This window comes from Moschus berezovskii, chromosome 4 (assembly GCF_049115385.1).
Source record: "Moschus berezovskii isolate FMDL1 chromosome 4, NW_MosBer_1.0, whole genome shotgun sequence".
NCBI lineage: Eukaryota > Metazoa > Chordata > Mammalia > Artiodactyla > Moschidae > Moschus > Moschus berezovskii.
The window spans coordinates 79,045,536-79,057,853 of record NC_142463.1 but is presented as its reverse complement, the minus strand read 5'-3'; the positions used below and the strand labels follow the sequence as shown (position 1 = coordinate 79,057,853).

General features: G+C 37.5%; 1 protein-coding gene across 1 annotated transcript in view; it reads right to left on the bottom strand.

The window, feature by feature from the left end:
• Positions 1 to 12,318, bottom strand: part of SLC71A1 (solute carrier family 71 member 1) — a 47,355-nt gene that overhangs the window by 14,531 nt on the left and 20,506 nt on the right. Inside the window, exons 3-7 of the mRNA XM_055403252.1 lie at positions 7,422 to 7,484; positions 6,578 to 6,705; positions 4,605 to 4,719; positions 986 to 1,204; positions 598 to 711 (exon numbers count right to left, since the gene is read on the bottom strand). Of these exons, the coding sequence (XP_055259227.1) occupies positions 598 to 711; positions 986 to 1,204; positions 4,605 to 4,719; positions 6,578 to 6,705; positions 7,422 to 7,484 (639 nt within the window). The remainder of the gene's footprint in view (positions 1 to 597; positions 712 to 985; positions 1,205 to 4,604; positions 4,720 to 6,577; positions 6,706 to 7,421; positions 7,485 to 12,318) is intronic.

The window sequence follows — 12,318 nt, the reverse complement described above, 5'->3', positions numbered from 1 at the left end:
TCCTCAGAGGAAGAATCTGGCATTCACTGAGAACCAAAACCATAACAAGGTAAGATGCTGAAAATAACAGCTACTTAACTCAAGATTAAGTAAATTTAAATCCTGATTCCTTAATTTTGATTTCCTAAATTGGAGATTGCTATTGAGCATTTAAAATCTATTTTACAAGTAAATATAGGACCACTTTGTAATTTTCATGCATATCGATAAAGGCTTAATCTCTGCCAAGTAAGATTAGTGTCAAGCAGTAAAACTAATGCTCTCATTCTGGCTAGCTGCTTTATTAGTATATGCTCTAAATCACAAAGAGACTGTCTGGGGCAGGTGAATGGATTAAAGCATTCCGTCACCTCTGTAAGGAACACATAAACTCAAACCACACACACTGACAGGAAGATTACCTCTTTTGCCTAAGCCAAAAGTCTTAATAGAAATGCATCGGTCACACTAACTAGGAAGTTAATTCTAGTGAGCTAATATTTCTAAAATGATAGTCATTTTAAAAAGTCTATTTTTATAGCTCTCTCAAGATTAAATTTTTTTATTAAGGCACTAAACAATGAAAGAAAAGTCCTCTTCAGTAGAAAAGAATTTTACCTGTCTGAGGTATAAAAAAAAGCTGGAATATTGGCCTGCCTCTGGCAAGTAGGAGAGAAACACGGTAATGCAGATGAGCAGCACGATGGAGTCTTGGCCCACCTTTTTTAAGGACTAGAACAAGAAAAAGAGCGGTATAAGGCTTTATATCAAAACACTGAACTATTCTTAAGAACACGCAGAGGTATCTTCTGGCAGTGTACATACAGACACCTAGGTGTCATTTTTTTTCCCCAGTTTATTCTCATCCTCCCCAAAACTATTCTGAAGTTGCCAAAGTAGTTTTAAAAAACCATCACGATGTTTTCCCCAAAGAAACATCCGCAACAAAACATTAATGCTGCATTGAATCACACGTTCATGTTTTTGCCAAAATGTATAAAGTTACCGCAAAGGGGTCAGCCTGTTCCCAGGAAATGGGTGCTCCCCACGACGCAGGCCGCATCTTCTCAGGTAATGACTCTGGCACGGCAACCAGGATAAAACAAATATCTAGCAAAGCTATCGCTGTCGCCAGGACCACCACCAAGCTGTCCCCATACACTCGTCCAAGATAAGCGCCAATCGCAGGGCTGGTTACCAAACTTGCAGCGAATGTTGCCGAAACCTGCAGCAATTGAGATCGACAGAAGAGGTCAGTAAGGACGCCCTGGCTCCATTCCTTCCACACCAGGGAGACTCTGCCGACGTCAGTCCTCCTGCTGCTCCCTGTCCTCCTCCCTGCACCGGTTTTCTTCTTACAGGTTCTTCTTTTGCAGGAGGAGAAAAGAATTAGATTCTTAACTAAAAATACCTAATAACCTCTAAGATATTGGCTTCAAACTTTCTTTCAAGCCTTGGCGCCCTCTGTTTAAATAAATCCTGCTGACAAAGTTATAAGTAAAAATATACTTAAAAATAAACAAAAATTGTTTTAGTTGAAGAAGGGTTGGGGGCCTGGATTACTGTCCAAATACCCGCCTTACCCTAGCTGCCAGGCATGCTGATCCCCAGGGTGCCTCCACAGTCCCATGGTGCTCTGTGGAAAGAGTCTAAAATGATACTCTAAGGAAATCCAATGCCACTGGGACTTCTCCCCCAATACTAAAATTAAAATAATTTTTACTTTGTCACATATTTAAAGCTGGCTGAAATACAGCTGAAAGACTTTAAAGTTGATCTCTTCAGCAGTAACAGTGTTAAGCCACAACACAAAACTGAGCTTGGTCATCATTAGGTGGTAGGGTTAGGAAGAACGAGAGCTTCGATCCTTGACATTGAGCACATCTCTAACCATGTCTCTCTCAAATTCTGAGGAAGTCCATACACATCTGGCTGAAGATGCAGATTAAAGTAGAGAAGACACAGGTGGAGAAAAACTGCTAATGCCAGACACATCTGGCCTACTACTGGACAAAGTGTTCTGCAAACCAACAGTAGGTGTGACAGCACGCAACACCTGATAGAGACCACACTCTTCAGAGGGCAGTTAGCAATTAATGTTGGAGGTCCCTGAGCTCCTGCTCACTACTCTGTGCTTTATTGTTTCTATGCTCTTTCTGACTTTTGCATGGAGCATTTAACCTGCACAGGAGTGCTTATTTATAGCTGCTTATTATTTAATATTCATTATTTATTTATTTGGCTGCCCTGGTCTCATCTGCAGCATGTGGGATTTTTAGTTGCAGCATGCAAACTTAGTTGTGGCATACATGATCTAATTCCCTCACCAGGGATCCAATCTGGGCCCTCTGCATTGGAAGTGTAGGGTCTTAGGCACTGGACCACCTGGGGAAGTTCCTATAGCTGTTTATTAATAATACACGTTCAGGATAAGCAATTCAGTTGTCAGTGGTCAACTATCTGACAAATACATAAAATTCTAATAACTATTAACATCTAGCTATCAACCCAAATATTCATCAACTAGTAAATGGCTGAACAAAATGTGGTATGTCCCACACAGTGGAATACTGCCCAGCAATAAAACGAAACTACTGACATATGTATCAGCACAGATACACCTTCGAAGATTACGCTAGGTGTAGACACAAAAGACTACACTGTACATTCTTTCTTTATATGAAATTTCTATTGAAAGGAGAGCTACAGAGACAGAAAGTGGACTGGCGGCTGCCTGAGGCCAAGGGTGAAGTGGAGATGGACGCCAGCTGTGCCCAAGGGAACTTTTCAGGCTGACAGAAACGTTTTAAAACTGGATTCTGGTAGTATTTTGTTTCAGTAACTCTAGAAATTAATTATAGTGGGCTGTGGTCTCAGAGGGACCTGGGTATAAGCAGAGCTCCAACACTGAGCTGGGAAAGGGGCAATGGTTCTCACTGTGAAAGTCAGTGAGGTATCTGGGAATATTCTCAGGATCACAGTGCAAAGGCAGAGTGAAAATGTCTAATCAGAGCGTAGGTTGTTTCATGTCACTTCCCTTCTCCTCAGTCCTCCCTAGCTGGTGGCCATTTATTTCTGACCAAACAGAAGGAGGGCCACAAAGATCACCTTAAGCTCTTCTATCTGCATCCATATTACTTTCAGAAGACTGAAGTTGTCACTTACTAGTTGTGCCTTTAAAATATAAAGCTTCCAGGCTGAAAATTATGAATTTCAAGGATTTAGCTAGGACAAAATAAATTACTTCAGCAAAAACAGAAACAACCTGGACTATGGCCACAAAACTGATTTATCTATCCACGTAAAATGGGTAATTTTATAGTACATATGTGTGCATGCTCAGTCACGTCAGGCTCTTTGTGACCCCATGGACTGTAGCCACTAGGCTCCTTTGTCCATGGGATTTTCTAGGCAAGAATACTGGAGTGGGTTGCCATTTCCTCCTCCAGGGGATCTTCCCAACCCAGGGACTGAACTGGCACCTCTTCTGTCTCCTGTATTGAGAAGGGAGATTCTTTACAACTGTAGCACCCGGGAAGCTGCTTAAAAACATCCTGGCTATCATCAACCTCTCATCATTTAATGCTCTTGAGTTTACAACTGATTAGATTTTTTATAAGTTTCTTACTGTATTTCCCTCAAAATCCTCTTAATTCCATGATTTTTAAAATATTCTTTTTGACCTCTGAATCAAAGATAAACAGTCTCTCATAAAAGTAAGATGCAGCCTGACACGATATTCAGTCCTTAATTAACAGAAGATGTTTGCTGCATATCTGCTGAAACTCATCACTGCCCCATTTCTGGCTATCTAATCATGATCTGTTAACTTGATTTGATAGACAACAGACTATACTGCCACTAAGTATTTAGTTTACCAAAACAGTGTTCAGAGTTTGGCAAACTATCACCTGAGGGCTAAATCTATCTATAAATGGTTCTTTCACATTAAAAGTGATGTAAACACATGCCCACAAGCAAAAACAAAATCGGAGAGACAAACTTGCAAGGAGTAGTAAATAGGCCAGAGAGAGCCAATGCAAGGTAAAATGAATACAGACAACAATATTGTATTACAATTATGTAGTATGGTAAATATACAACAGCAGTTATATTACAATATATAAATGTATCAAAGTAACTTTGTGTACTTCAAAGTTAAATAATGTTATGTCAGATTTATTCAATAAAAATTAATTTAAAAAAAAAAGTTGAATATGAGAGAGCGACTGTATGTGGCCCACAAAGCCACAGAAAAGGTTTGGGATCCCGGAGATGGATGTTACCCTATTATCTTTTAGATGAACCATTAAATATTAGTAATTCTTAATCTTATTACATATTAAATAGTTCCTTTAGTAGTCTATTAAAAAGAACTTCTACAAGGTAAAAATATTTCACTATAATTTCAAATCTGACATGTCTGACAAATACTTACTGAATGAAAACAGCAGAACTTACATGGCTTTTGTACTGAAAAACTTTTTAATGTAATCTAATGGATGATTTTTATAAAATGTATTTATGCAAAAATAATCTTGTAATGTAAAGGCTGTACTCCTTGTATTAAGAGACAATATGGGGTGTTTTTCAGCAGATAAAGGTATTAGACTAAACATACATACCAGGCCATACGCCATACTTCTTTCATGTTCTTGGGTTATATCTGCTACATATGCAAATACCACGGAGAAAGTCACTGCAAAAACCCCAGAAACAGAGATAACAGCAAAGTACCACCTAGGATTAAAAGCCAATTGACAAGAAAAGGTTAGAACAATTACCATTACCTTGATCTACCTTCATTTCTATAAGTGAACTAATGTAAGAACAGCTAATTTCAGTCAACAGCTAGTATACTATTCACAGATTAATTCTTCTATAAATCATAAGCTCCAGATATTACAAAAACATTGGGCTAGAAGTGGGCCTTCAATAGCAGCTCAGCTACTGTGCAGGAATATTTAAAATTAGATAATGTTTTCAGGTCAATTTTTTACCCAATTGTTGGGTAAGTGGCTTTGTTGTTTTATTAAGTGGCTTTATTGTTGTTTCGACTAAAAACAGCAATAAACTAGAGTCTATTGTAATTCATCTTATTTCCCATCACAGTACTTCACAAAAAAACAAAATTTAGTAAATAAAACTGAGGGGGCAAGTTAGTTCCTCAGTTTCTGTTACCTTGAGCTTATATATATAAAACTAGATGTTTTTCCGTCAGTTATCTTTAGCTCTTCCAATGTTGCCAAAACAAAGAATTCACTTTCCATATAGAAGAAACCTGTATGGCAGTGTCCAATATAGATACTATAAAATGAACAAAAGCCATTTTAAAAAGCAAACTACATTTCGCTATTCATGTTTCAAACATACATTGCTGAGAATAAGAAGTTTCTGTTGTAATGATGATGTTCAGTTTTTAAAATCACGTATAATTATATTTCACTTTCAAAATATCATGCCACCAGGACTTTACTGCTTACTAGATTTTTTTCTAACATGCTGCTTTTCACAGCAAATAATTTGTTCATGCCCTAGATTTGTTTAGTAAGATTTCATTTACAGGATTAGCATTCGTCAGGGGTTTGGCCTTTAGTGTAATATCTCACCTATGAGAAAGGAAGATCCTGCCCCATAAATACCCCTGGCCTTTCTAGATACACCATGGAAATACAGCCCATCTATGATGTAGAAGTAACTAACATTAACACTCAAGTGGCGAAGAACATTAGTCAAAGAATTAATACAGTTATCTACAACTAAACTGGGCTCTATTATCTTGGGAAAATCATTCTCTTTGTGAATTTTCCCTCCCATTTTCCCCAGTAAAAGACTTTTGATTCTAATCAAGGTGGGCAAGAGCCCAGTCTCTCTTAACTAGGATGTGCCTGAAATCTGACCAAAAAGATGCAAGCATAGGTTGGGTGAAAATTCTAAAGTTTCCCTAAAAGAAGGCGATGTGCTCTTCGTAAGCCACACCTTCCACCTTGCTGCCTGAAGGTGACAACAAGCTGGAACTCACATCTCACATAAGCAACCATCCTGGACAGCAAGGTGACAGCAGAGGACGGCAGAGCATGAAGACAAAAAAAGTCTGGTTTCCAGGACCTGCTGTGTCAGCTCTGAACTGCTTAACTCCAGACTTCTTTCACATAGAGAGGGAAATTAGCAATGAGTTTCCCTGATTTTAAGAAACTATTATTTGGGACTTAACTGATATATAACTAGATTTCTTCCTAATTAATACAGATAATGATGATAAACTTATTTTTTTAAAACATACTACTTAAGAAAATTAAAAGTTAGCAACTCTTATCCAATCCCTAAAATACTGTTTTGAAATTTGGGGCTATGAAATCCAAAAGCAGGTTAGCTAGTAGCCTACAATGGCAACAAGTTCAAAATATTTTATTACTTACTACTATATTTTTAATTAGCTATATTACTCAGCTACTGTATTTTATCTGTATCAAAGAATAAATGTATTAGAAAAATATATTTAAAACCTAAATAAGTTGGAAAAAAGTGAAAGAAATGAGGGAATATTGAGAAAATTAACAGTTAATATTTGATTGCTATAATCGAAATGTTTACATACCATGGGCTGATTTTCATTAAAGGAATGGGGGCACACGTGAAAAATACTGTTAGCAGCAAGAAGGATTTTCGGCCCCAAACATCAGAAAGAGCACCAATAAGAGGGGCACTGAGGAATGACAACAAACCCTAAAAAAAAGTTAAATGAAGAAAATACATATACTATGTATACTGATGAGCCAAAAATAAATCATTTTAAAGAAGAATTTTAAACAAGTCTACTTCTAAAATAAGTACATTACCAAATTTTAGATAAGGAGCTTATTTCTTGTCTGTGCATAATTGAAAATTCCCAAGACTGTCTAGAATCATCTGCAGGGTTTTGGTAGCACATTAAATACGAAATGTTCTAATCAATTTTTGACTACAGCTCTACACTAGCAATTCTAGAAGGAATATTATATGCTTATTTTCTGTTTATAAACCTGTTGATCACAGGGAATCAACAGTAAATAAAATATAGAATAATCAATACTTTACCATATCAATATATTTCATATTCGTGTATTTTTTAAATAGTTCTTTTCTTCTTGTTGCTAGTTTACAAAAGTGTTCAGATCTCCATAATGAAAATGTCAACACATAAAACACAGAGGAAATCTGTTATGATGTCGCTTATCATTATTATACATAGTTGGCTATATCTGAGCCAAATCGATTTAAAACTCAGTTCATTTAAAAAGTGTTAAGCAATCCCCTAAGGTATATACTCCAATTGTAAAAATTAACACATAGCAGATTGATCTAATAGCATAACAGACTGGCAGAATTACATATATATAAGTGTATGTGTGCATGCTTGTGTACCTGCATATACATATGTATATACACAGGACTGACCTTACCTTCACTCCTTGAATTAGGCCATTCATCAGAAATGTATGTTTAGGGAAAGTTTCATGTAACACCTAAAAAATAAAAAAACGCTCATGCTACATTTTAGTCCTAGTAAAAGTTAAACTGCCCCTTCATAATACAATTGAATTTTATTTCATATAATTTTTAGGTTTGTATGACACTATGCATATGGCATTTACTATATCACAAGGCATTAAATTGCACATTGTATCACATTATCTCCTTTAATTCTTCCTAACAGCCCTACTGGAAATAGGTTAAATTTCTGTTAACCTATTAACCTATTTAAAGAGGTTAAATATCTTTCCAAGATCGCAGTCAATAAGTGGCAAAACTGAAAGGAAGGTAGGAAGTAAAGCTTGAAGGTCCATGCTTTATTCATTATGCTATCCTGCTTCCTACATATAACTGACTGACTGACAACTCCCTTTACAGATAGGTGTATTATCTAAGATAGAAGACTAGGAGAATAATAAATTTTAATTGCCAAAAGCAGACCTAGAGATAAAACTGGGCTTCCCAGGTGGCTCAGAAGGTAAATAATCTGCCTGTAATGCAGGAGACCTGGGTTCAGTCCCTGGGTCAGGAAGATCCCCGGGAGAAGGAAATGGCAACCCACTCCAGTATTCTTGCCTAGACAATCTCATGGACAAGAGGAGCCTGGTGGGCTACAGTCCGTGGGGTCACAAAGAGTCAGACGTGACTGAGCAACAAAGGACACAAAAATAAAATTAAGAAATATTTATTACTCAAAATCACTAACATGGGGAAAATCATGTTTATGATATTCATATATTTTGTGATTCTCAACCAAGGGTGATTTTGATCCCCAAGGACATCTGGCAATATCGGAGACACTTCTGTCAGAGCCTGAGGGATGGAGAAGGGTGGCAGTGGGGAGGGAGAGGAAAGGTGTCACTGGCATCGATCAGGCAGAGGTCAGGAAGGCTGCTAAACATCCTACAATACACAAGTCAGCTCCTCTTGTCCTACCCTCCACGATAAATAATCATCTGGTCCCAAATCTTGTAGATGAGAAATCCTATTATTTGTTATTTATAGTAAAGACTCATGGATCTAAAGGCGTCTGCAAACTTTTTCTGTGAGAGTAAATATTTTCAGTTTATTCTAACTCTGCAGGCCACACAGCCTCTCTCATAAACGCTCAACTCAATAAAAGCAGCCACAGACTATATGTAAATGAACAGGCATGGTTGTGTTCCAATCAAACTTTATTTACAAAAAAAACAGGCTAGCAGTATTTGCTCTGGCCATAGCTTCCCCAAACCTTTCATAACTCAAATCTGCTTTTCTTCCAGTTACTACAAACGGCCAATTCTCTTCAGGGACAAGAATGGGTTTGGTATTAAAAAGACTGAAGGACATAATACCTACAAGAAATGTTGCTGCTGCTGCTGCTAAGTCGCTTCAGTCGTGTCGGACTCTGTGCGACCCCATAGATGGCAGCCAACCAGGCTCCGCCGTCCCTGGGATTCTCCAGGCAAGAACACTGGAGTGGGTTGCCATTTTGTTACAATATGCTAAATCCTACTGATAACAATTCACTTTGTCAAGCTATCTTTCATTCTAATCAATATGGTCTCTTTACTGTTTTTAGACTATTCCTGTGCTTTCCAATATTCATACTTTTATACATGATATCCTGTCCATCTTAAATATTTGTTCCCCTTTGTCGTTGTTGTTCAGTCACCAAGGCATGTCCAACTCTTTGGAACCCCATGAATTACAGCATGCCAGGCTTCTCTGTCCATCACTATCTCTCTGAGTTTGCTCAAACTCATGTGCATTGAGTCAGTGATGCCATCCAACCATCTCATCTTCTGTCACCCCCTTCTCCTGCCCTCAATTTTTCCCAGCATCAGGGTCTTTTCCAATGAATCTTCCTCCAAATCTTCCACATTGCTACCAAACTTTCCTATCCAAAACAATCTATTTCTCCTTTAGGACCATATAATAGGCAATTACAACACTCTCACATATAGCTTTGTAAGGGGTTTCGCAGGTGGCACTGGAGATAAAGAACCCATCTGCCAATGCAGCAGATACAGAAGACAAGGGTTGGATTCCTGGGTCAGAAACGTCCCCTGGAGTAGGAAATGGCCACCTACTCCAGTATTCTTGCCTGGAGAATCCCACGAACAGATGAGCCTAGTGGGCTACAATCCATGGGGTAGCAAAGAGTTGGACACGACTGATCAACCAACACTTCTGCATTAGTTCGTTCTTATACTTTTTCTCTCTTAAGGTATTTAATAAATATTTCTTTTCAACTATATTTCAAACTTATTAAGGGCAGACAGGCACTATATCTACTATATATGCCTTGCATCTAATATATTTTTATCTCTATTGGTGCCTCATAGTGCCTTTATATAGTAACTGTTCACTAAACATTCATAATTAACAGGTTAAAAATTCTGCCTTCAAAATGACTTAATATAACATAATTATGCAAACTGACTTAACCAGTTTAAAAAATAGAATCTCTCTGCAAAGAATACCAAGACATTGGTCTTGACTGAGTGACTGAACAACAACAACATTGTAAAAGCTGAAATCTTTGCCTCCAATTGGCCAATCTGTCCCACTGGGGCTGGTAAAGCATAACCTGAAGCTAAAATTGCCTAACAGAAGGCTGCCTGAAGGAATAATTAGAACTTCAGGAGAACTTTCCTGTCCTGACATGTTTATATTTTGCTTAAGGGTTACAACAGGCACACATTATGTTACTAATTATTTAAAAAGTAACATATAGGTAATTCCCTGGTGGTCTATCGGTTGGAATTCTGTGTTTTCCATTGCAGGGAGCACAGGTTCAATCCCTGGTGGGGGAATTAGGATTCCCCAAGCTGCGTGGCATGGCAAAAAAAAAAAAAAGTAACATACATTGATATAATATATAGAGGTTTGTGTATATATAGATTTCTCATATACAATTTCTTCAGCGATATTTCAAAGATTCTTGCAGTTCCAAGGCCCAAAGGCCAAAACACCAGGAAGGATTCAATACCTGGAGTTTAACAATCTCTGCCAATTTACATACATCTAATCTCTACAACTCAATCTGGTTTGCCTAAATCTCTTCAGCCAAGGTTTTCCCCATCAAACAACTTAGAAACAAAGAGCATAAAAGCTGCAATTTAAAAAATGTGTATACATTAAAGATGAAAGAAGAATTAGAGAGATAAAACTCTGAACTTAACATTCAATAATATTTGAAACTTATTTTTTCTAAGAGAATGCTTGATTTAAAAAAATAAAGTAAAAAATTGAAAATGGTAAAGAATTATGACTATGATAATACGGACAACTGTCTCACGTAACCACAACTCATCATTTCACCATCTTAAAAAATTCAAGTACGAAAAACAAATGAGAATTAACAGTAACTATTACAATAATGATGGGGGGGAGAAGTCTTTTGATGAAATAACTGGCACCAATGTTAGAGCAATAATTCTGAGAAGTATATTTATGCTGGCAAAGGAAAATAATTCATTAAGTCTCAAAATAGCACTTATCATTTTCCTGACCAGAATTCTAAAAAGTGAAAAAAAAAGAAAGCAACAGGAAAATCAAAATCAAAGGTACTTTCCATGTTTTAATTAACAAAAATAGTCAAGAATATACTAAGCACAAAGTTTTCCCACAGCTATGAAAAAATGAGTAAGTTATTTATATTAAATAACTGGACTTCTTCCTTGTTCTTAAAGAAGACAATCTCTAATTAGAAAAGAAATGATATCAAAATTAGACAAAAAGTTGAGATATTGAAAAAATATAAACCAGAAGTGAATTTAAAAAACAGCTACACAAATTATGGGATCATCACAAAAAACGTTTTTTCGATGGCTTGCATAGTTTAGCCAATATTTAAATCTCTCTACTTAGCCAGTGGTTGGGCTGCCAATAACCTCAACTACCTAAAACATGGGTGTGAACCACTTACTGCCAGTGTTCTCCAAGCCTGAGAACTGGGACAAAACAAGCTGCTTAACTCTTCTAATCCTTAATTTCCTCATTTGCATTACTGAAACTAAGCAGGACACTGTAGAGGCTCCTGGACCTGGGGAGCCTTTCTGTTCAGTCTTCATGACCTTTCCTGAGTTCCAAAGGGCGAATTCAAAGAGTCGCCAATCCATGAAGGGAAGGGATGCAAAGTTAAGGGACCAAAAACCAGAAAACATAGTACAACCTTGGAGCAGGGTTCTGGTTCCAAATCAGTAATAATATCTTTAAGCTCTTTTATAGACACACAAATTAATATCTTTAAGCTCTTTTATAGATTTGAAGTGAAGTCACTCAGTCCTGTCTGACTCTTTGCAATGGCATGGACTGTAGCCTACCAGGCTCCTCCGTCCATGGGATTTTCCAGGCAAGAATACTGGAGTAGGTTGCCATTTCCTTCTCCAGGAGATCTTCCCGACCCAGGGATTGAACCCGGGTCTCCCACATTGCAGGCAGACGCTTTATTGTCTGAGCTACCCCAGGGAAGTCATTTTATAGATTTAAAACCCAACAAATGGAAGATGTCAGCATTCTCCATAGCTTAGACCACCTGAGGCCAGACAAAAGAAACCCGATAAGCTCATCAAGAAACTTACCTGGAATGAGATTAAAGGAGTACAGGTCCCAATCTTATCAGAAACTCCACCCTTAGGGAGGAGGGAGGTGGGAGGGGGGTTCAGGAGGGGGAACTTATGTAAACCCGGGGCGAATTCATGTCAATGTATGGCAAAACCAACCAATATAATATTGTAAAATAATTTGCCAATAAAAAATAAATTAATTACCAAAAAAAAAAAAAGAAACTCCACCTTTGAGCTATTACTGCCTAGCTCAGAGGTTAAAGCATCTGCCTGC